Source organism: Symsagittifera roscoffensis, chromosome 8 (assembly GCF_963678635.1).
Source record: "Symsagittifera roscoffensis chromosome 8, txSymRosc1.1, whole genome shotgun sequence".
In the NCBI taxonomy this organism is placed as follows: domain Eukaryota; kingdom Metazoa; phylum Xenacoelomorpha; order Acoela; family Convolutidae; genus Symsagittifera; species Symsagittifera roscoffensis.
The window spans coordinates 43,784,204-43,809,170 of record NC_087069.1 but is presented as its reverse complement, the minus strand read 5'-3'; the positions used below and the strand labels follow the sequence as shown (position 1 = coordinate 43,809,170).

General features: G+C 34.6%; 2 protein-coding genes across 3 annotated transcripts in view; one reads left to right on the top strand and one right to left on the bottom strand.

Moving 5' to 3' along the window:
- The window catches only part of LOC134852889 (alpha-actinin-like), a 57,726-nt gene that overhangs the window by 6,792 nt on the left and 25,967 nt on the right, over nucleotides 1-24,967 (bottom strand). For both annotated transcript variants that reach the window (XM_063868735.1, XM_063868736.1), the window contains 7 exons: nucleotides 23,402-23,620; nucleotides 22,514-22,622; nucleotides 21,076-21,138; nucleotides 17,323-17,505; nucleotides 16,410-16,551; nucleotides 15,599-15,798; nucleotides 13,423-13,476 (listed from right to left, as the gene is read on the bottom strand). In XM_063868735.1, coding sequence (XP_063724805.1) covers nucleotides 13,423-13,476; nucleotides 15,599-15,798; nucleotides 16,410-16,551; nucleotides 17,323-17,505; nucleotides 21,076-21,138; nucleotides 22,514-22,622; nucleotides 23,402-23,620 — 970 coding nt within the window. The remainder of the gene's footprint in view (nucleotides 1-13,422; nucleotides 13,477-15,598; nucleotides 15,799-16,409; nucleotides 16,552-17,322; nucleotides 17,506-21,075; nucleotides 21,139-22,513; nucleotides 22,623-23,401; nucleotides 23,621-24,967) is intronic.
- On the top strand, nucleotides 9,279-12,786 carry LOC134853300 (foot protein 1 variant 2-like). The gene is made up of 2 exons (XM_063869273.1): nucleotides 9,279-10,059; nucleotides 12,458-12,786. Exons 1-2 carry the CDS (start codon nucleotides 9,296-9,298, stop codon nucleotides 12,522-12,524), a joined length of 831 nt encoding a protein of 276 aa, XP_063725343.1. The 5' UTR covers nucleotides 9,279-9,295; the 3' UTR covers nucleotides 12,525-12,786.

Here is a 24,967-nt window from a genome sequence, read left to right as displayed (position 1 = left end):
ATTTATTTTGAAAACACTTCAACTTTCGAATTTCAAACTAGAAAAATGTATGCCCTTGATCCTCTTTGAATTTCAAGAAAAAAACTATGACTGGTACTTTTTTGGAAAAATCAACCCAATTTGAGAAAACTGGATTACTTGAACATAACCAATCGAAGATTGGAAAAGAGTAATGGACCCAAGTAAATATATTAAAAAAACACTCACTTTGCTGAAATCTCAACTTTCGAACTTCAAAGAAACAAATAGATACCCTTAAACTCTTTGAATTTCCAGAGCGAATTATGATTGGCACTTTTTTGATAACATTAACCCAACTTGAGAAAACTGGATCAACAGGTAAAGTTTTTATTCCGCTGGAATTTTAAAAACAAAATTCCTTCCAAACTAGAATTCACTCATGAATTTTCGCGTCATTTGCACGTTCGTATTTCGAGAGAGCTATTAAAAAACCATTTATTGAAGTTAGGGCTACTTATTGAATTGCTATTTATTGAACTCAGAAAGTGCAAGTATACCTAAGTGAATCAATATTTTAGGACTTTTTCCTGAAAAACAACACAATAAAAATCGGCAAGACCTACATAAGAGTCTTCACTACGTTCATTACTCTTAACTAATAGGTAAATTGTTTATTCCGCTAAAAAATCTTGAACATTTTTATCCCCTTTTGAAACTAGAAGTTCATCACGCTTTACGTGACATTTACACTTTTGCTGTTCGATAGTGAATTTGCCTTCCTTTTGACTAAGAAATAAACGAAAAAACTATCAAGCTCTATATCTTCACTTCTCATCTACGTTCATTGACTCCTTACTAAAAATTCCTTCGACCACGTAAAATTAATTAACTTCCCTGACAGAGCCAAAAAAACATAAGTCCTTACTCTGAATTCCGTAAATCGCGTGGACCGAGAATTACAGTAGGGGATTGCGGTCCGTTTGTTAGACAATTTCGAATGAAAAAGGTGTTTTTCAGTGCTGGAACATAAAAATTATTTAATCCAGACGACAAATTTTTTGCGATGACAAACCAGTTTTTTATTTGGAGCAATCAGAAATGGGATATTTTTCTTAAACTTAGGTATAAATGTTGTGGTGTAACAATTCCGGTAGAGTCCATTCAGGCCCCCAAGAAAAAAATAGAGGGGCCAATATTCGAGGGGCGTTGGGTTTATGAAGAAGTCCATTTGCGCCAAGTGGGGGTCCTGACCTTAGTAATCATGGTAGCGCAGAGTAATCATCTATGAAATTATCAGAGTGAATTATACGACGCTTTTAAATATCACATCCAAATTCATTAAGCCAGTTTTTGGCTTTTGCGAAAGCGGCAATTCTGGGAAACTCAGAGATCTTTTGCCTTTCATCTGCGTAACCGTATGTCAACTCTAATTAACACGTTTCTGAAAAATCACACCCTTTATTTACTGCTCAAGCTTTAGATGAAAAAAGTCGGTGAAAAATTTGTAGACACTAACTAAGAAGGAAAACAGATGGAGCACAATTTATTTGTTCTTCAAGAAAAAAATTGATATAAATATAATTCTCCGAGATAGAACGATAACTAATTCACCCGAAATTGAGACAAGTCAGCTGAAAATGGGAAAACTTTTAATAACAGGACTGATTCTACTTGTTCTAGCACAATTCGCATTCGTTGACTCGTTCAATCAACAGCTTGGAACTTCAGACGAGCTGATCAGCTCGGAAGTGTTCTCTGAATTGGAGCAGGAGGCTCCGGGGAGTTTCGAACGGTTGGCGAGAAGTAGAAATGGAAGAAGAACTGGACGAGGAAGACCTGGACGCGGAAGACCTGGACGCGGAAGACCTGGACGCGGTGGAAGAGGATGATCTTCAAGTTCAGTTGTTGAACATTTACAGCGCAATGAAACAAATCTATGCCGAGAAAGCCCCTCGTTCAGATAATAAAAACTACGTCTAGACTTTAATATTGCGATACTATCGACTGTTTCTGTATTAATGGTGTCATGTAAACTTAATCTATACTCAATGAAAAAATTTAACGAGAATAGCCTTTTGCTGTGCACGTACAAGTTTTTTTATAAGCATTTCACTATAAGCAACCGAGCCTCGAACGCACTAAGAAAAATTGAGGCAACGAACCTCATGAAAAAAAAATGCTTGTTACAAGCTGGTTAATAAGAGACTTCAGTCTTCCAGGGTTACTACTTTATTCAGATGACAAATCTGACCAAAAATCACCAGAAAACTGACCTTTTTTATACGAAACCTAGAAGTATAAAAAAAAGCTTTGAACGTCAAACGTTGAACTTCAATGAACAATTCATTTACACATTGAAAAAATGACATCATTGGAGTCCTGCAACTGTCTGAACACAGCGCCGCTTTTAGACAGTTCGAGCAGGGTTTTCCGTTTCTCGCTTCGGCAAGCTTCGCTTTAGCTTCTTCCATTTCTTTGAGTTCTTTCTCCAGGACTTCGTTACTTTTTGTTACTTATACGTCAAATTTTAAAATTCGGACATTTTCTGACCACGGGCCAAAAACTAACCAAATCTGACCCTTACTGACTGGTCAAAAAAATCTGACCAAGTGGTAACCCTGCAGTTTTCTGTTTTATCTACATCATTGAGTGGATATAATCTTTTTTTCTTCTCGTATCCCTTTCAAAAGATAGATTATGAGGTCCGCCAGTACCATATTAAACTATTTGAAGTTTCTACAGACACGTTTTTTAAAACAAAGATATTGAAACTATTAGATTTCAACCCATGAAATCAAAGAAAATTTTCTTCACGTTTCTATACTTTTCCGTCTGTGTTGAAAGTCTGTGTTGAAATCCTTAGCATTGGTTGTGCTTAATAGCTGGTTAATGAACCGATTTCGTAACGAAAGTAACGGAATATTTGTACTCGGGATGGGTTAATTTTTCTTCAGACAAAATTCGACTTTTTAACTAGCCATTTTTGACGGAATTTTTTTATGTCATTCAAAAAGTATTCTTGTCTTGAGCTTAAATTTTGAAGGATACTTCAGCAGTGATAATTTTTCGCGAAGTTATGGGGGTTAAAAGATTGCCATGTTGGCCAATTTGAGACAATTAACGCGCGAAATATTTCGAGCGGACATTAAATCCGTCTTAGAAATCGTTCCAAATTGGCTAAAGGAAGCTAATTTGCCAAATTGATTTGATAATGGGAGCAAAATCTATCACTTTGTACATTATATGGCGTGTGTTGGGGGGACGATTTTCACAAAAATCTCAATTTAAAAAAAAGGTTGGTTTCATTTTTTTTTCACTTTTAATTTGTTTCATGTTATTACTGCTCAATAGACATTAAAAGGCAGTCGGAACATTCAGAGCTTCGCCCTGATACGAGCAGTCTTGTTGATTAAAATGAACACTTGGAAAATGAACACATTTTATCGCAACAATATTTGCGTCGCAACAATATTTGCGACTTAGGTTGAAAAAAAGATAGTTCTAGTATAATACAAGCATTGCTTGTGTAAATTGATTACAAACAAACACGGAACCAAAATGAATCATGAGAAACACCACAGATAAAATTTTCCTAATTTTCAAAATAATCAATGTGATGAAAAAAAATTATCAAAGATTTCTTATTTAGGAAAATAAACATAGCCAACAGTTGGAAAAAAATGGACGAAGAGAAAAAAGACTTGTTTTATGGTAAAAATTCAACTTTCAAACTTCAGAGAAAACAAATAGATGGCCTTCAAACTCTTTGGATTTCCAAATCGATTTATGATCGACACTATTATGATTGATACTTTTTGACAATCGAAAATCTGATAACTAAATTTCATTAAAATTCAATCACATTTTTCGTGACATTTCTTCTTTCGCTGTTCGATAGTGATGTTTGCCTTCGCTTCAACAAAGAAAATGAAGCGAACGTGAAACGAAATCAAAAGTCAAATCGCGAAAAATGTTTTTTTCAGCGTGAACAACTTCCTGAGAAAAAACCAAAAAAAAATCACTAGGACATATATAAAAGTTTTCACTACGTTCATCGACTCCTAATAAACGCAGCACTGAGTAAAATTGAGGATCTCAATCATAAATAGCTGTTAAATATATATTAAAAACGCACCTGGAAAAATATTGTGTCGGGATTCAAAACTCGTTCTTCACAGTGACATGCACCTATCAGGCCTCTTGGCTTTATTTGATTGATGGATAGATAAACATTACTCCTATAAATATCAAAAATTTTGATTTTTCATTCAAGTTTTTTTTGAATTTTCATTTTGTCCTTTGCCAGAAGCCCTGAGGTTTGGGTCGCCAAACCAAAGAGGCCAATTTACTATCAATAACTTCTTTGCTGGGAGAGAGAGAGAGAGAGAGATAGAGATAGGTAAAGAGAAAGATAGAGCAAACAAATTTCTTTGCAAACTTTTTCAAAAATTGTTTGTTTCTAGAGCTGCCGAAAGGGTGTAGGATATTAGTAGTTCAATCAATGGTTTAGTCAGGACTAAACAACGAAAACTGAAAATCAATTACGACTCAAAAAGCAAAAACTTGAACTGCAAGTGTTAAAAAAGAATAGAACTAAACAAATGTTGGGTTATGAAAAATACAGAAACTGGCGGTGGGGGTAAAAACATAGCCAACAGAGAGTTTGAAAAAAAGAGTCAATGAACGCAAGGAAACAGAAAACAAAATACTTTCGAATTTCGAAGAAGAAGATAGATGCCCTTAAAGCTCTTTGAATTTCTAGGACCAATAAAGATTGACACTTTTTTTGATTAAAATAAACCGATGTGAGAAAACTGGATCAATGAGAAAAAAAAATTGTTTCGCTGCGAAAAGTCGATCACGTTTTTGTGACCTTTACACTTTTACAGTTCTCGATAGTGGATTTTGGCTTCTTTTTAACAAAAAAAAATCAACTGAACTGAAAACGAAATCATCAATCAAACGGCAAAAAAATAAATTTGAGCCTGAAAAAAGGGAAAAAAATCATCGCGGCCCATATAAGAGTCTGAACTACGTTCATTGACTCATAAAAGCAATGTCAATTTAATGCTAACTGATCAATGTACGTTAAATTCGTCGATCTTACCGATCCAAGCATTTATCAGTTTTTGTTCGAAAACTAAAACTGGAGAGGAATTTTGTATTCGGGTATGTATTAGTTTTTTTGTTTTTCACGCATATAATCACCGGAATGCGGCAAGTTTTTTCTTACATTAAAACCCCCTGTAGACGTGGTTCAAATTTTAAAAATGTCCCAGTATCGAGAAAAACTGGTAGGAAATTTTACAGTTGGTAGAAAAACCAGTTAGAGCAAAGCAAACAAAACTTGATTTTATTGAATGAAAACTAGCTTTATAAGCTCAGTTGAGCGATTCATTGGCAACAAAAATTTTCATAAAAATTTTAATGAGGTCGGAAATATTCGTGCTACTTACACAGCAACCGGCTATCCTTGTTTATTGTGGTTCCTTCTTTTAGGAATAAGCTCCAGGCTTCAGATAAAATAACGCAACTTTTTCTCACGCAACTACCAACAATTTAGAGCAACAGTTTAGAATTATGTTATGCTTTATTAAACCTTAACTACACTTATGATACTCGAACTGTCCGACACAGACAAGCAAAAAAGTGCTCGCAAAATTAGTAAAATAGCTTAAAAGCAGTTGAAAAAGTTCCAATGAACTCAAAACCGAACAATGAATTGACTTTCTTAATGCATTACAAAAACATATTTTAATTTAACGCGCATTAAATTTCAAAAAGATTTTATGATGGATGCCCTTTTTGATAGACGAACTCAATTTGAATGAACCAATTAAATTAGTAAAAACCAGTATTGAAACTTAGTGATTCACGTTTTTTTCGCTTCATTTGTTTTTTCGTTACTGAAAACCATAAATTGATTTCAGTTTAACAATTTGAATTGAACTAGAACAAGAAACCAAAACTTAAATCACAAAAAAGCACATGCGCCATAAAAGAAAAAACACCTACTTCAATCAATACAGAGAGGCGAAGCTGCGCTTTGCAAACAATAGCAAGACGCAAAAAAGTGGATCTATAATGTGAAATAAGAAAAAGTTGAAATAAGCCTCAAATTAGTAAAAATTCTATCCGAACCTTCGGATTCGATCCTTCGACAGGGAGACTAAAAGTGTCACGCTCTAACCACTCAGTCAGGGACGCTTAAGAATTCACAAACACTATCCACAAATAAAGCAGAGAAAAGCTGCTATGAAATTTCCAATGCTACATATCGTGATTAAGTACCACCAAATACTTTCATTGACGCTTATTATTATTATCAAATTCTGTATACCATGTGAAAAACATTGATTTCCATGACAGAGTTGAATAGTTTTATATAGCTGAACTAAATTGAAATACTTGATTCATCACTTATTTGTTACTCAGCTTGGATATCTGAAAACTACACAAATCCTGACAACACAATTGTTCACGACATTTGCAGTTTTGTTACCAGAGTTCTTAACAAGTATACCATTTGTCAAACGATTTTGATTGTGAACATGAAAGAAAAGTCTAACCGCAAAAACAGCTAGCATGCACAAACTTTAGGACTATCGCTAAAACTTTCAAAAAAAAACACCCGAAGTCTAGAAGAGAAACTTCAGTTCCCTCATTTAGTCCAAGTAAACCAGTGGACTAGTTTTCTGTTACTTTCGTAATCAGAAAAGGTTAGCTTCACTATATTACCTATTAAGTCACTTCAGGCTTTGACACAAAATGAAAGCTTAAAAAGGCAAAAAAAACTGTGAAAAAGTGAAAACATGAAAACGCTGGAAAATACAGAAAAAGGTCTTCAAGAAACGATAAAAATATCGAAGACCACGAGATTCGAACAAGGATCTCCCACTCATAAGTCCCTTGCTTTCAACAAAACCATGACCTTTTCGCTTCTTCTGTCACGCATATTTTTATTCGTGCAGCAAAGAAAATACTTTAATAAAACAGATATTATTACACATGCTGTTCAAATAACATAATATTTACTCTTTAAGGTGCGACTTGCGTTGGAACTAAAGAACAGATCTAATAAGACTACGCTCACAAACTGGCTTGTATCTTGTCAGATGATATACTGAAATTGACCACTATCTTATGCGAGTCAAATCGGAAAAAAGCAATCTCGTGATAAAACTCAAGATTTGTAATAGAAAAAAAATTGTAACTCCACAATAATTAGACTGGCAGTTCATTGGGTTTAATTCAGTCTGAAAAAAAAATCGAGCACAAAACTAGTAATAGGCAAAAAAACAAAGGGATGGGAGGCTTCGTATCAAATGTGATACAACACAAGCTTGGAATTACAGGCTAGAAAATATAAATGAGGAAATAACTTGATAAATATAATTTAAAAATTGAACGAACATAGCCAATAGACATTTGGACAAGAGTCATTAACGCAAGGAAATAGAAAAAAGTCAGCCTTCGAATTTCATAAAAATAGATTCACTTAAAGCTTATTGAACTTCAAGAACAAACTATGATTGACACTTTCGATAGTCGAGTTTGCCTTCCTTTTAATAAAAGAAATGAACTGAGCTTGTCAAAGAAATGAACTGAACTGAAATGAACTAAAAAAGAGATGATTTGAACTGAAATCAAAAATCAAACTGCGCAAGGAAAATTGTGCCTGAACAAATTTTAAGGCTCTTTCCCGAAAAAAAAAGAAAAAAATCACTAAGACCTATAAAGGAGTAATCACTACGTTCATGACTCTTAAAAATTCAATGGAAAACGAAAAATTCAATTTCAGAAAAACAGTCACAAAACACAACCACCAGCATTAAATATTATAAGCCAAGGGACCACTAAGCCAATAATACGTGAGTAGACGCCCACTGAACCAAAGCAAAAAAAACGATAAGTGATTAAGTTCTAAAACTGAACTTTTATACAACCGACATGAAATACTTTTTAAAATAATAACCAAATTTTGCCCCTCAAACGACACAAAATAGGTTGACGAAGCTGAAAAAAAAACATTAGCCGAAACTATATTGACCGATAAAACGTTTTAAGCGAAAAAAAAAGAAAATCCGTGTGTTAACTAATAACTATTAGAATGTCGAAGCACATGTTATCAATAAGCAGTAAAGGTGCAACTAAATATTAAAGGTGAAACTAAATATCAAAACTAAGCCGAAAAAAGCTAAGCAGGCAAATAACAGTCCGACAATTCACTTTTCCCTGAAAAGCTTTTCGATTTCATACACCGAAAAAAAACAATATCCTGCCGGGACTGAAACCCCAAACCTTAGTTTGTAAAGGCAACCGAGCTACCAAAAAAGGAGGAGTATGGAAGCTGTTCAAGTTCAATAAACATAGGCAATCGAAGATCAAAAAAAAAGAGTAATGAACGCAAGTAAACAAAAACAACACTGACTTTCTTGAAAAAATCTCAACTTTAAACACCCTTTACAAAAAAATAGATGCCCTTTAAGCTCTTAGAAATTCTAGAACAATTTATAATTGGCGCTTTTTTATAACATTAACCCAACTTGAGAAAACTGGATCCATAGGTAAAGTTTTTATTCGGCTGAGAAATCTTAAAAATAAATTCCACTTTCGAAATTAGAAATCGTTTACGTTTTTTGCGCAATTTCCACGTTCGTATTTGGAGAGGGCTATTTACGTCACTTTCAGCAGCTGAGTGTCAATTGAACTCAAAAAGTGCATTATACCTAAGTGCATCAATATTTTAAGACTTTTCCTTGAAAAAAAAACAAAAAATCAGCAAGACCTATATAAGAGTCTTCACTCCGTTCATAACTATTTCTTAATAAAGCCAGTTTTATAAAGATTAACAGATTTATACGGGAAGTTGTTTACGGTAAAAAAATCTAGTTCCCGATGACTATTTCCAAATAGTCCTATTTCCATTTCATGTTTTACTTCAAAATTTTTTAAGCGAGATTAAAGATTTCGATAAAATCCTACTCGGTATCCTCAAGCTTTGCTAGCATGACTTCAAAAAGAGATGTTGTCAAACGGAGATCTTCAGATTGTAAATTCACGAACTACGGTCGCTCTGATGAAAGATGTTTGCCTACTACCTTGTCGTCAAATAACTTTCAAAAAACCGCCAAACAAATAACTTTCCCTAATTATAGATAAACTGTCTGGACATTCAACTTTCATTGCAGATTAGACCACCACTCAGTCAAATTATTCAGATCCGTTAATCTAATACTTAAATACAAGTAGATAAGATAACATCTATAAAAGGGAACCCCCTTGAAAGGACCTCATAATCACAAACTTCGAAACAATTCAATCTCGCACAATAATGACGAGAACTCTAGCTTTGTCACTTTTAGTTCTTTGCATTGTGTTCACAGTTCATAGCTCTGCTCGGAAAATTTCGCCTCGTAAACGGGCGGCCATATTTGAGCTAATCGACGAAAAGTCCTGGTATCAATCTGACTATACAACCTGGGCTCCTGAAACTACTTGGTGGCCCGACTACTCAAACTGGGCTCCTGGAACTACTTGGTGGCCCGACTACTCAAACTGGGCTCCTGGAACTACTTGGTGGCCTGATACCTACTATAACTGGGCTCCTGGAACTACTTGGTGGCCCGACTACTCAAACTGGGCTCCTGGAACTACTTGGTGGCCCGACTACTCAAACTGGGCTCCTGGAACTACTTGGTGGCCCGACTACTCAAACTGGGCTCCTGGAACTACTTGGTGGCCTGACTACTCAAACTGGGCTCCTGGAACTACTTGGTGGCCCGACTACTCAAACTGGGCTCCTGGAACTACTTGGTGGCCCGACTACTCAAACTGGGCTCCTGGAACTACTTGGTGGCCTGATACCTACTATAACTGGGCTCCTGGAACTACTTGGTGGCCCAACTACTCAAACTGGGCTCCTGGAACTACTTGGTGGCCCGACTACTCAAACTGGGCTCCTGGAACTACTTGGTGGCCAGATTACACAACCTGGGCTCCTGGAACTACTTGGTGGCCAGACTACACACCGTGGTATCAAGGGAAAACCCCATCGTACGAAGATGAACAATCTGACTTCGGATACAACAGAAAGAAGTAATTTTAACTGGATAGATCATTTAAACCACGCCAAGTAAAATTTAAGCACAGCCAAGAGAATCTTAAGGAAACTTAACTAAACCGAAAAAAAATACTGCATTTATGGAAATTATCTTTCGACTTTCGAGCATCATAGAACAACTTACCCCTAACAGTTCTTTCAATTTCTAGAAATATCTACAAAAACCTTTTGATGGAAGAAACTCAATTTGAGAAAACTGGATCATTAGGTAAATTTTTGTTGCCTGAAATTAACTGAAATGGAACACGCACGTTGTCTTGGTTCATTGAATTAAAGAACCTTAAGAATTCATTAAATAGTTCATTATAGAAGTGATGCAGAACTTCGCACTGATTGCAGCACCTCACAAAATTAATATTGCAAGCTAGAATTCAAAAGTCAAAAAAAATCACTAAAAAAATCCACACCGCAAACACAAGCGAGAAGCAGTAAAAGCTTCGGCAGCTTCAAACAACACAAACTTTGCATGTAATAATTTGGACTGTAATAAGCTAAAAGCAATTGCACAAAGTTTCCATGTAATAAATTGTAAATTTTAGAGCCAAAATTTGAATAATCAAAAATTCGCGAAATACACAGTTGGAAAAATTCCTGAAAAACAGGTATTATCATTGTACTATTGTATGAAAGAAATAGCTGTTTTCGCTTCAATTGGTGAATTAAATAAAGAAGCATCAACTCCGCTAACTCAGTACAAATCAAATGTCAAAGCACTTTTGAGCCACCAAAAAAAAGCATTTTTATTTGCAACTTGAGTTGGAAAAAATTTTCATCGAACTCGCATTACGCTTCGTATGTGTCAATACTTGTCTCGAATTACGTTTAATTCAAGCCGACAAAAACTGTTAAACGACCAATGAGCTGGAAAAAACAGTCATTAGCAATTTGAGCAATAAAGCTTGATATTTTAAACATTTACGCCCCCTCCGGACATACGAAAATATTAAAAAACTGTTTTTTTTTCACATCAAATGACACAAAATTAGTTAACTAAGACGATATAAAATACAACGAAACCATTACAATCCAAAAAAAAATAGGCAAAAACATAGCCGACAGACCGTGGGAAAAAATCATGAACGCAAGGAACACTGACTTAATATTTTTTTTGAAAAACTTCAACTATCGAATTTCAAAGAACAAAATTAGGCTCTTTGAATTTCAAAAACAATTAAACTTTGACCGTTTTTTGATGAACTTAATACAATCTGAGAAAACTGGACTAATGTAAGTTTTTTTTTCCGCTGGAAGTCTGAAGATATAACTTTTGAAACTAGATGTCATTCACGTTACTCGCACTTTTTTCACTTTTGCGGTTAGCAAGTGGAGTTTGCCTTCATTTCACAAAAAGGAACTGATAATAAGTTAAAAAGACATCAAAAGTTACACAACTAAAAACCAAATTCGAGTGAAAACAACAGTTTTTCCTGAAAAAAAAACGAACGAGAAAATCATCAAATCATGTACGTGAAAATCGCTTCAATCTTTTACACTTAGAAAAAAAGCCAGAGGTTGTTAGATTTAACACTTACAGGAATAAAACATAGCCAACAGACAATTGGAAAAGAGTCAATGAACGCAAGTAAACAGAAAACAAAACACTGACTTGTTTTTTGTGAAAGAATCTTATTCGAACAGCAAAATAGAAAACAGATGACCTTAAAGCTCCTAGAAATTCAAGAACAATTTAATGTTGACTCTTTTTGGATAAAATTAACACAATTTGAGAAAACTGGATCAATTGGAAATATTTTTATAACGCTGGAAATTCGATAATAACATTCCACTTTCGTGACCTTTATCTTTTTCGTGAACTTTACTTTTTTGCAGTTCGATAGTGGAATTTGCTTTCCTTTTAACAAAGGAAATGAACTGAACTTACAAAGAGTCAAACTTCAAATCGCGAGAAAGTAAATTTTTTTCGCCTAAACAAATTTTAAGAAAAAAGCCTTAACAAATTTAAGACCTTTCTTCTAAAAAAAAACTCATCGCGACCTATACTAGAGTCTGAACTTTTCTCGGTAATAAAATTCTCGGTAAAAAACTAAACAGAATAGCCTTAAGTAGTTGCTTAGCGTTCTGATATTCTTGTAACCAATGGTCAATTTTCTGTTGTTTGGAGCCATATTGATTCAATCATAAAATTTAGGTCAAAAATGACACCGCTAGATAACTTGCATATGAAGCGTTCAAGTAACGCTATCACTCTGTTACCAAGGCTAATAGATCAACCTTTCAAAAAATTATTTCAAGATCTCAAGTAGCTTAAAATTTTTATTCCATTGCCGTCGCGTAAAGGTCAAATGACAAAACGAAGGCCTTAGAAAAGAAAAAAAACAAATAGTCAATTAACTGTTTTGATGTTTTTAATAGCTCGGCAAACTCGGAACAAATTGAGAAAAATACAGGTGGGAAGAACAAACCAGGGACCGAAATCTAGATGAAAATACACCATGACGTGCCAAAATTGAAATGCGGAGCTCACTTGTGTCGATTCTCAATTTCAGAGTTAGAACTAAAAATTTATTGGACTTAGGAATGCAAAACGAACTACTACATCCAACCTATGAGACAAATTCACTTTTGAATCTTTGCCTTGGACTGATTTGAAAACTTTCACTATATAATTTTTAATCATTATTTGGTTTCGACATATACAAAAACTTAATTCACAAAAAAATACAATTAATTCTTAAATCAGACTATGTTTCTAAATTTTATGATTTGACTGGAGTTCTTTCTAGTTATGACTTGACAAATCGAAGTTAAGCATAAAGGTAAAAACTTCAACAAGCAAGGAAAAAGATTTACATTTCAATTAATTTGAAATTCGACCCTGGTAAAAAGAAATTCTTAACAATTTTATTTTCAATCAAAATAATACCAAGATATGTTGGTATGTTAATGACGAGCTGATATTTGCAGGAGGTTAAAATAACATATTATTTTTTGATAATTTGAGTTAAACAGTTAAAAACAGGTTCATTAAACATTTGATTAGCCTTGAATGATACAGCACATACCGCCATAAAATTACACAAGTAGCCTGCAAGTTTGTTACACAACCAGTTTAAATTCGATGACTAGTGGTAATAAGAATAAACTATTTTCAGGATTACAGTCAGAAAAATACAATGTTTTGTACAATATACAATCCTCTTAAGCCTGAGAGTTCGACCTTTGACCAAATGATTCGTTCTCAAACGTCTCAGCAGATTTTTAAAAACATTTAGATAAAACGGGAGAGAAATCATTAAGCAAACCATTGTCTTTGAAAACGTTCACTTCGCCATCTGCCAAATTTCAAATAACAATTTGAAAAATATTTGCTAACTGACCTCCATGGTGTAGGGCGTGTGCGGGTTGTCATAGACCCTGCTCTCTTGAATTTGCTGAAATAGAAAAAAAATCATTCAACTTGGTTAAATAATCAGGGTTGTAGCAATTTTTTTAACACGCCAACAGTAAAAATTGTAAAAACAAACGAGATTTATTGACTATCTGATTTATGTATTAATCCCTGAGGTGGCGGGGGTTGCGTCTACTTCTCAAAATCCGCCCTGCTTCATTTGACAAAGAAAAAGAATGAACTTAAAAGAGAGTCAAACTGCGAAAAATCAAAACGCAAAAAACCCTGAAAATTCTAGAAAAGACGAACAAAAGAATCATCAATACCAATATAACTTAATATCACTTCCGGTTTTTTGCTTTAACGATTTCAAAAACCAAAGCGATCGAATTCGGTTGTAAAAAAATAGCTTGAGAGATAACAATAGCTGAGCTACGGTAAAAAACAACTGATCTAAAACTGAGCTAAAAAGTAAAATTGAATGAATGTTTCAGTCTCTCATCAAATACAGTCCAAAACGGAAAAAACTCACCAATTTTGACGATTTGCTCAAAAATATTTTGAAAAGAAAACTTCCAGAATTCTTTAAACAGAGCAAACAGACAGTTGGAAAACATTCAATGAACGCAAGTAAACAGAAAAAATATTGACTTGTTTTTTGAAAAAATCTCAGCTTTCGAATTTCAAAGAAAAATTATATGGCCTTAGAGGTCTTTCAATTTCAAGAACAAACTAGACCAATCGGTAATTTTTTGTACGCTGGGAAATCTACACATTAAAAACCATTTTCGAAGTTAGAAGTTGATCACATTTTTCGCGACCTTTACACTTTTGCCGTTTGATAGTGGAGTTTGCCTTCCTTTTAATAAATTAAATGAACTGAACTTGAAAACAAATGAAAAATCATATCGCAAAAGAGTAAATTTGAGCCTGAACAATTTTAAAGACTTTTCATGAAAAAAAAACGCAAAAAATCACCACGATTACGTTCATCGAATATATACGTTCATCGAATATATTAAAATGTATGCATAAAAAAACGCTTCAAAACTTATTCTACCAAAAAATTAGAGCCCTCATCATTCAAATAAGCCTTATAATGAGTAGTGCTGATTCTGATTCAAAAAAATCCGGACAAAACAAACAGAAGGCGTTCAAGTCAAACTGTGTTGAAAATTGATACGAACAGATGAATGCAAATTTTGCCAAGAACTTTAGCAGAATTAATATGGCGCAATGTTGGGGCCTTATTTTACTGCAAAAAGTATCATTTTTGGCTTAAAAAAGCCAAAATTGCCGGTTCAATTGCCAACAAAACTATATAAAAAAGAGCCTTTTCTGTAGCTTGACAAATTATACGTAGGGGCAAAGCTGCGCTTTGCAAACACTGGCGGGAAAACGACAAAAAGCAACATTAGTCACAAATAAAGCCACTAAATATGCTAACGAATTACTAATGCCATGTAGCAGAAAGATACCAAATACAAATAGACACAATTTTGCACTAAATAATTTGGAATATACTAAACTAAAGGCATCCAAAATAACATTGCACGTAACATATTGGAAAATATGAAGCCAAAATATGAATAAAATATGCATTTCAAAAAACAGCCAGATATATTGAAATTTGTTTAGGTACATAAGATGGTCAATTTCATATAGTTATGCAATTAAATTGTTTTTTTTTGGCGTAAATTATAATTGACTAGAAAAACTTCAAATGATTCGGTTTCAGGGAAAAAATTTATGCCTCAACTTAACAAAACAAATTGCACCGTATTAATTCGGCTAGAATTCTAAGCAATTTTGTATTCATCCTTTTTTGTCTAATGTCAACCCGTCAAGCCAATTTAAGAAAAAAGCGTTTTAAATAAAAAAGCGTTTCATTCGTTTACCCGAATAAATTAAACCAGCGCTGTATACAGTGTAAAAAAAAATGTCAGCTTTAACAAAACTGTAACTCAGAGCTTTTCTCATGCGCAAAGAGCCGAACGCTCGAAAATTTCAACCAATCAATGCCGTTTGAAGTACCCAAAACTGACTGATTTTATCGTTTATTTCTTCAGAATTTATGGATAAGGAATTCTGATTGGCTGACAACATTTTCGCGCATTCGGTTCTTCGCGCATGAGGGATTCTCCCTGATTGTTAAGGAATCCTACCTGATTGACACTCTCCATCTGGTCTATGTTTGGCTGGTACTGATAGACAGCAGTCTGGTGCTGCTTCAACTTGGCCAGTTGTGAATCCAGAGTGCCCGTCATCTGAGTGTGGACGGCAGTCACTGACTCGATCGCCTTCTCAATCCAGGGTCCGGCACCGTTGGCCTTCTGGGCGAACTGGAGACGCAGGCGCTCGTTGTCTGAAATGTTCACAGTCGTTGTCGAGAACCAAAAACTAACGGCTATTAACAGTCGCCCCTTTTCTTCCGAGGAAACAATGTTCTAAGTGCTATATTTTGATTCACCGTGCCAATTTCTGTTTAAATGTTAAAAATTTTTGTTTATTTTTTCTCAAAAAAAAATCACTCGATGTGAGCCACGAAGTAAAAAGAATCGCACTTTCCAAAAAGAAGTGAAAATGCCGCAAAAGGCTCTAAAATCAGTTGAAAGAAAAACATCAAATCAAGTCTTAAAAAAATCATTTTTGCAAAAAAAAGTTAAAATTTTGCGACTACACTATCCGAATTCATACCTCCATACCAACAGTCACTTCATTTGATCAGCTAGCAATCACTAGGCAACAAAGACTGAGCACAAAAAAAATGTCAACTGATCTTTTTATATTTTGGAAACTGGATCATATTGGAAACTGGATCATATTGGAAACTGGATCATATTGCTGGATCATATTGCTGAGTTTGATTGATTGAAATTTATTTCACCTTAAGAAAACCTGGATACTCAATAAAAACAGAAGCTCAAATAACAAAATTAGGGGCCTTATAACAGAAAATACCAGAATTGTACTCACTCTCCTGGCGACTGAGTTCGTGCTGTAGATTCCTGTCCCTCAGGGGCACCAGGGACATCATGTCACTCCACTTGCCACTCAGAGCACTCAGCTGGATCACTGTGTACGGATTGGACACTGCATGGCCCGCCAGGTTGTGACTCTACACAATATATCGAAATCAAATAGACACTATAAGTCATTCGGTTCATTCGTTTTCAGCCATGTGGGGACTATATATAATATAATAAAATCATGGTGATCATGATCATCATGATCGCTGGTTTTCCACCCTTTTCTTGGATTCGAAGGCCTTGAAATCAAATAAACGCGAAGCAAAAATTGGACTTACGATCTATTTATTATTTGTTTTTAGAGGAAAAACGAAGAGAAGTATAAAATCAGAAAAACATTCAAAAGACCAGTTACCTGCCTATCAAATTCTGTGAATAAAATTTGAAATAAATGTTTTGTTGTTAAACTAACGAATCCAAATTGTATGAACGTAGCTAACTGACAATTGAAAAAGTTTCAATGACCTCTAGTAGACCGTAAAAAAATGCTTTTCGAAACTTTTCTTGATCAATTCTGCTATGTAATACTGGAGTAAAATTCTACTTTTTATACTAGAACACTTATATTGAATTTGAGTGTAACTGTTTCAAAGTATGGATATAGTTAACGGACGAAACATGAGTTCAACCTCGTCACAACACATTGCACGACCCTCGTCAAAACCTCCCAAAAAAGACGGGGTTTTTATAACAAATCAGAATTAAGAATAAAAAATTAACCCTTCAGACAATTGTAAGGCTCACTGGTTTGAAACTTTTGCGTCATTTGGACTTGCTGCATGAATAGAACCCCTCCTATTTACGTCATTTTGACAATGCTGTCATTATAAATAGACGCCTTCCCCTCCCTCCTCTCTTACCTGTGCGAATCTCTGCACTTCAGACTGCAGCTGACATATGGCATTGTACTCTGTCTCTGCCTCAGGCAGTGTCTGTTTGAAGTGGGCATTGGCCTGTAATAGGTCAGTGACCTCTGACACTGTGTGCACTATGAACATGTCTGTCAAGTCCTCACATGCACTGTCTACCCAGTTGTAAAATGGCTGAAAAAAAAATATTTCTAGAAGATCGCGTGTCTGCTTTTTATAAATATAAATTGAAATAATGTTTTGGCGACTAACTTCAGGCTATAAGGTCATTGTTAGTTTAAATTTTATGATACAAAAAAGTATGAAGTGAAGTATCATAGCAGTATCATAGCAGTATCATAGCAGAGAAGTATCATAGCAGTGAAGTATCATTAAAATGTCAGTGATTCAATCACTACATCCAAAAGATATCAAAAACCTTAAATAAACCAAAATAACACAAAACTGCTGTTCGCAAACAAACAAAAATCTCAAGTGAGCTTTTAAAATGGCAAGAAAACAATTATATAAATAATCTTTCAAAATAAAAAAAAGGAACTACGGGATATTCGAGTCGCAAATCCCACGGGGATTTCAGGACTCCGCAATGTTAATGATGTTCGCACTCTTGACTGATCTAAACGTCTTAACTGACTAATGAGTAGACACATCTAATAGTAAACCTGGCCAACAGATTTAGAAAAGAGTTATTGAACGCAATTATAAAAAAATTATGAATTTCGAAGACAAAAGAGATGCCCTTGAAGCTTTTTGAATTTCTAGAACAGTTTAAGATACAAGTCTTAAGATCGACAAAATTGACCCCATTTGATAAAACTGGATCAAAAGGTAAAATTTTTATTTCGCTGTTCGATAGTGGAGTTTGGCTTCAATCGAACAGAGGAAACGAACTGAATTACAAAAAAATCATGAGTTAAACCGCGAAAATTAAATTTGAGCCTGAACAAATTTGAAGACTTTTCCCAAAAAAAATCATCGCGACTTATATAAGAGTCCGAACTACGTTCATCGACTTTTAATAACTTGAAGCAAATTTATGAGAGCTAGGTTGACGAAAAAACGCGTATTACAAGCATTTGGTTGTGCAATAACTGATTTTAAAAATTTGTAAAACAAAAACCGTTCACAAATCCCTTCAAATAGGTAACAAATAGCAAACACACAGTTGGCAAAGTATTTATGAACAAAACAAAAGAAAGGAATTAAAAACTTTCTTATTCTATTTATTCTAATTATAACTAAGCTCTCTGGTAGCACTTTGTAGTTCAAGGATATTTTAAGATTGAACGATTTTTCACGAAATTAACTTAATTTGAAAAAACTGGATCATTACTTAAGTTTTATTCCACTGAAAAAATTTTGAAAAAAAATCCACTTCAAAAACTTTCACCATTTGCGTTTTTTAAAGTCATTTGTTCCTTATAATTAGAAGGATAAATTATCCTTTTAAGAGATTGAATTTAATAACACAGCTGCGAAGCAGGGCTTCAACTTTTGAATTTCGAAGAAAAAAAAACGGCCTTAAAGCTATTGAAAAATGTACAACAATTTATGATGGACACTTTTATGTTAAAACTAACACAATTTGAAAACACTGGATCAATAGGTAAGACTGTGATTTCGCTGGGAAATCTGAATTTAATTTCCTTTTTCGAAATTAGAAGTCGATCACGTTTTTCGAGACCCTTACACTTTTTCTGTCCGATATAGGAGTTTGCCTTCCTTTTAACAATAGAAATGCCCTGAATCTAAAAAGAAATCACAAGTCAAACAGCGAAAAATCAAAATTGAGCGTGAACAAATTTTAAGACTTTTTCCTGAAAAAATAAACAAAAAATAATCAGCAAGACCTATATAAGAATACTCACTACGTTCATTACTCTTAAACACAAAAAAGATAAGTAACAAAAATGAAAACTTTTGATTGAAAACTAGGCCTACCAAAATTTGAATTTTCGGATGTTTCGATAAAAGTTCATACAAGGCAAAAACAACAGACGTTTGAACAGACAGATACAGGTGGAGCCGAAAAAAAAAGTTGTAAGTTACTATTAAGTTAGAGCTAAATTGAACAACACTTGCACGTGCAACTACAATGAAAATTGCTTACAGCACAAAGCAAATCCTTGATGTCGACACTAAGCCGAAACTTTTTGAGCAGACACAAGTTGAACCACAAAAGATTTAACAGAAACATCTCATAAGTTTCAAGTCACCCCTGAAACTTTAAGGAGCAACACTTGCACCTGCAGCTATAATGAAAATTGTTTAGTATAAGCAAAATCCGGGATGTGGCAACTAGGCGGAAAAGTTTGAACACAAATGGTAGTCTGACAATTCAATTTTTAAAGGAAAAATTTTTTTATTGCATACGGACTCGAAAACCAAACGTAGGGTGCAAAGGCAATGGCGTGATAGGCAAAGTGGTAAGGAACCTGTAAGTTCTTAAGATTCAATTTAAAAAATCAAGCTGACAATATGTGAGAAAAGTTGTTTACGGCAAAAAAGTCTAGTTCCCGATTACAAGACACTTGCATTTGCGCGACACAAGACACGCGATAAATCAATTTCACTTCTTTCGCCTGCAGTAAAAAAAAACATAGTCCCCTGTCAGTTAAAAAACTAAAAAACGCAAGGAAACATAGGAGAAAAAACGGATTTCGAAAAAAAGCTGGCCTTGAAGCACTTTCGATTTTAAGAACAATTCTTGATTGACACTTTTTTGATAAAACAAACCCAATTTCAGAAAACTGGATCAATAAGTAAAAATTATATTTCGCGGAGGAATCTGATAATCAAACTCCAGTTTCGAAATTAGAAGTAGATCACGTTTTTCGTGACATTTACAGTTTTTCTGTTCGATAGTGGAGTTTGTCTTCCTTTTAAAAAGGAACTGAAGTGAACGAGAAATCAAAAGCCAAACCACAAAAAAAATCAAAATTTAGCTGATCAAAGTTTAAAACTTTTTCCTGAAAAAAAATCCCAAAAACACCAAGGCCAAGTAATCAGTAAGTTCATTACTCTAAAACTAACCAATTCAAAACTGGATCATTCTCAGAAAAAACTAACGAATATAAGTGTTTTCACTTCGCTCAAGTTTCAACGCTGTCATTAAAATCAAAGAAGCTAAAAAACAGTTGAATTTTTTTTAATGATTTTTCGAAGAATTACATCACGTTGCAAATTATTTCGCGATTCATTCGTTTTTATTTTGATAGGAAATCCAAAATTAAAATCCACGATCCAAACTAAAAGCCATTGATGTTTTTTGCGCCGTCTAAACTTTTGTTATTGGAGAGCGTAAATTGCCTTCTTTTAAGCAACTGATTTTGAATTGAACTTAAACAGAGCCAATCGAAGATTGGAAAAGAGTAATGAACGCAAGTAAACATTTAAAAAAAAAACTTCGACTTCGTTGAAAAAATCTGAACTTTCGAATTTAAGAATTTCAAACAAAAACAGATGCACTTTAAGCTCTCTGAATTTCTAAAAGATTTATGACCAGCGTTGTTTCACAAGTAACGCAATCTGGACCAAAAACTGGAGCGATTAGAATTTTCTTCTCGAGACCTGACAAACAATCCATTTTTGAAAGTATAAGTATATTCATTCTTTCACACATAGATCTTAAAATAAGTCATGAATTCATTTCATATAAGCGAATTAAATTATCACTGAAAAAAACTACACATCCAAATAAGGGAAAACTCACATCATCATTCAAAACCAAAGATAAAAACTCACTGCTATTCTCTTGGCGAATTCTAGGTGCAACTGATCAATTCTGTCCATCGCTTTCTCCAAATCCTGAAAAAAAAACATTAATTATTAATTGCCTCATTTCATTCATGAATGTGATCAAACTTTGCTCAAAATTGCTTTTGAAAATCAAATTACGAGGACCTCCAGCAAAACAACTGCTTTAACTATTTATGGATTTGCTGGCTATATTAACATTCTAATTAATATAATTATCATTATCGATCTTATTAGCAGAGAGGCGAGAGCATAGCCAACAGACAGTTGGAAAGAAGTCAATGAACACAGTTTAACAAAAAATAGTGACTAATTTTTTGAAAAATACTTGATACTAGATTTAGAATTCTTAAGTAAAAAAATATGATCATGCAGCTTTTTTAATTTCAAGAAAAATTTCAATTTTAATTTCAAGAAACAATTCAATTTGAGAAAACTGGATCAACAGGTGAAGTTTTCATTCCGCTAAGAAGTGTGGAGTTCGCCTTCCTTTTAACAAAGGAAATGAACCGAAGAAAGAAATCAGAAATCAAACTGAGAAATTTCTGTTGGCCTTACTGAAAATTTCGACGAAAAAAATAGATTGCCTTAAAGCTCTTTGAATTCGTAGAACAATTTATGATAGACACTTCTTTGTTAAAACTAACCCAATTTGAGAAAACCGGATCAATAGGTAAAACTTTTGTTTCGCTGAAATTAGTAGTCGATCACATTTTTCGTGGCCTTTAAAATTTTGCTGTTCTAAAGTGCAGTTGGCCTTCCTTTTAACAACAGAAGTGCACTGAAATTAAAATTAAATCACAAGTCAAACCGCGAAAAATCTAAGTTGAGCGTGAACAATATTTAACTTTTTCCTGAAAAAAAAAATGAAAATATCAGCAAGACCTATATAAGAGTTGCGCATTTAGGGGGGCGGACGCCTCCCCCCCCCAGAGATTTGACCTCCAGTCGACCCAAAGGGTCCCCCCTTTGTAATATTTTGAGATATCCCTTTTAGCTGACGGACCCTAAAACTTTCTAGAAAATTTTCCAAAAAATGCTAAAACTTTCCAAAAACGCCTAAAACGCTTTTTTGGCCTGTTTTTCCAAAGAAATTTTCAAAAACCGCCTAAAACGCTTTTTTTGCTTATTTTATTCAACATTCTGCCTGCGGTGCAGAAAAATTCTCCAAAAACAAGGTCTTTATAATTCTTTGCGAGAGCTCGGCAAATCAATTTAGTCGACCTAAAAAAAGGTCGGCAGCATTTTCCTTTTTTTTTTTGAAAATTCGCCCCCCTCGACAAAATCCTACATCCACCCCTGCCAAAAATGCCACGAAATCAGCAATTTTGTTTGCGACTTAGGTTCTTTCGTAGTATGACAATACACTCCGCTTGGGCAGAAAAAATATTAGTTTTATATCTACAGTTCTCTAATGATCATTTACCTCTAAAGTGTGTCTCCGTTTGCCACTCAGTTCCCCCAGCAGGTCCCACGTGTCACAGATTCGCTGACATCTCTGGTTGATAGCCGGAGCGTCATGGTAGCCAAGAGCACTAAAATACAGGGTTATATAAGAACTTATCGAGAGTTGCTCAAACTTCGGACTAAAATAACTATTAAAAAAAAAGATCAACCTTTCAATTTTGATAGAATTTTGCATCCAATTTCGAATTTCGATATTTTAAACAAACTTGAGACACATATTCTGTCTGAAAAATTCGCTTCATAAAACACTAGAAACAGCTAAGTAGTAAGATGACTCGAATCAAGGCGCGGTTCTGAAAAGTCCACAAAAGAGGTAGTGGATTACAAGATTTACCGAGCTCTCTCAAAACACTTGAAAGACATGGGAAGAGGAGGATGTTATTTTGATCCCAAATAGATGTGCCTGTAATCTATTTGAGATCAAAATAACATTCTTCTCTTCCTCACCCTCTTCGAAACTACTGTGAGAAAGTCATAATTTTCAAGCTTTCTAAAGGCACTGGGTAGGATGGAATACGGCGCGCCAAAGAAAAAAAACATTTTTTCAATCAAAACCTTTCAAAACGTGTTCAATAACGGATTTTTCCAAATACGACAAACCTGCGAAAAGGTCAAAAAAATCACAAACTTTCCACTATCTCTTTACAAACGTTCCACAATCTGTTGCACTCTGCCAAAAAAAAATATGTACACCGCAGCTTAAAGGATCAAACCAAAGTAACTTGAGTGCTTCTGCTATATGTCAACCTTACTTCCAGTTTCTATTATTTTACAGTAACTCTTTCTTTTACAAAAAAAAGCATACTTCAATCTGTTTCTTTTTTTAAAAAAAAACAGTAAAACTCACTTCAGTTCCTCAGCAATGGCCACAATCTGTTCCACCCTGTCCTGATGGGCTGTGAGGTCACTCTCGAATGCCTCGTGTCTTCTCCTGAGAGCACGCACCTCATGCAACTGTCTCGCAGTCACTGCCCCACTCAACTCATCCTCCTTCCCAGTACTCCATGACTCCTGACTGTTCGCTTTCACTGCAAATTTGGCTGCCAGATGTTCCAGGCGCTCTAGTCTGAAACATAGAATCGCAATACCACCTTTATTATAAATAAACTAGCATCAAAAAGCACACCCTTCAATTTGGGTGGCAACTTTTAGACAGGCGAAGCGGAGCTTCGCACTACTTGCGATGCAAAATGAATGACTATAACGAGCAAATGAATTGACAAACCAAAAATTATATAACAAAATCAAAAAATCGCGCGCACGCCAATTCTGACTACCTAAAATAATAAGTGGCTATTCCCCTTTTTCATGTTATAACCAGAGAAGCACATCATGGGCAGATCGAGGTTGTTCTCGAGGGCGGTGGGAAGATTTTTAAAAAAACCTTGCCGAACTTTTCAGGTGAACAATTTGATTTCTCGCGCTCTCTCAAAACAGTATATATAGCAATATTTTGCTAAACTTTATGCTAACCCTGGGATCAAACACTCGGATCGGAGCACAACATAAATAAAAAGCTTTATGTGCTTGCAAATTGAAGTAGCTGCCGTCAGTTCAAAATATACAGGTCTAAGAGCTTACACTCACTAAGCCCTGTAAATATATTTTTAGCAATGTTCAACGTGACAAAATAATTGTGACATCATCCCTTCATGATGTCATTCATTCTAATTAACCATCTGAACCGAATAGATTACATAATTCACCTTGATGTTAAAATAGAGCTGCATCATATATTTATTTAACTATGTAAACATTGATGGTAATTAATACCAATCATTGGAGATTTATACCGAGCTACGAATCAATTGAATAGAGATCAACTTAATAAACTATTCCAATCATGCCCTTACTTGCGCCGATCGACTTGCGAAATATCAGAAGCTAGGAATCGGAACCAGCATCCTTTAAAGCAAGATAGGTCGTTACCGCTCGAGACATATCTAAATAATGAATCCAATCTAAATACAATTGATAGCCAGTAGTGCTAAATAACATTACCAATTGAACAGCTCGCATAACAGTAGACGACAGTATACCCGTATTATCCATCCGCCAGATACGGAATATTATATGGTGACTTTCGCGGGAATTTCAACTTCTGGATTCAAAACAGTCATCGGCGATTCCAAACATCATAATTTGAGCAGAAAGTGACAACACTACTTTGCTAAAGCAGAACAAAAAAAAAAAAAAAAAACATCTTGATCAGCACAGCAATGCTCAGATGTTGGCAGCAGAGCAAAACTCAGTGAACAACTGACAGACAGGGAGAAAAAAGAAGACAACCACAACTTTTCAACATCTCCTGAGCTGACAACTTTTTCCAATCTACAAGCAGACATGTGGATTGTGACCTACAGCTTCTCTACTTCTGTCAGATGGTATGTCAAGTGAGCTACTGAAGAGGCAG

Bases quoted from the DNA above. Each gene is read 5' to 3' on its own strand.
- LOC134853300 (XM_063869273.1), top strand. From the start codon at position 9,296: ATGACGAGAACTCTAGCTTTGTCACTTTTAGTTCTTTGCATTGTGTTC. The intron at 10,060-12,457 runs GTAATTTTAACT...TGTTTTTAATAG, and splicing joins TTCGGATACAACAGAAAGAA to CTCGGCAAACTCGGAACAAA.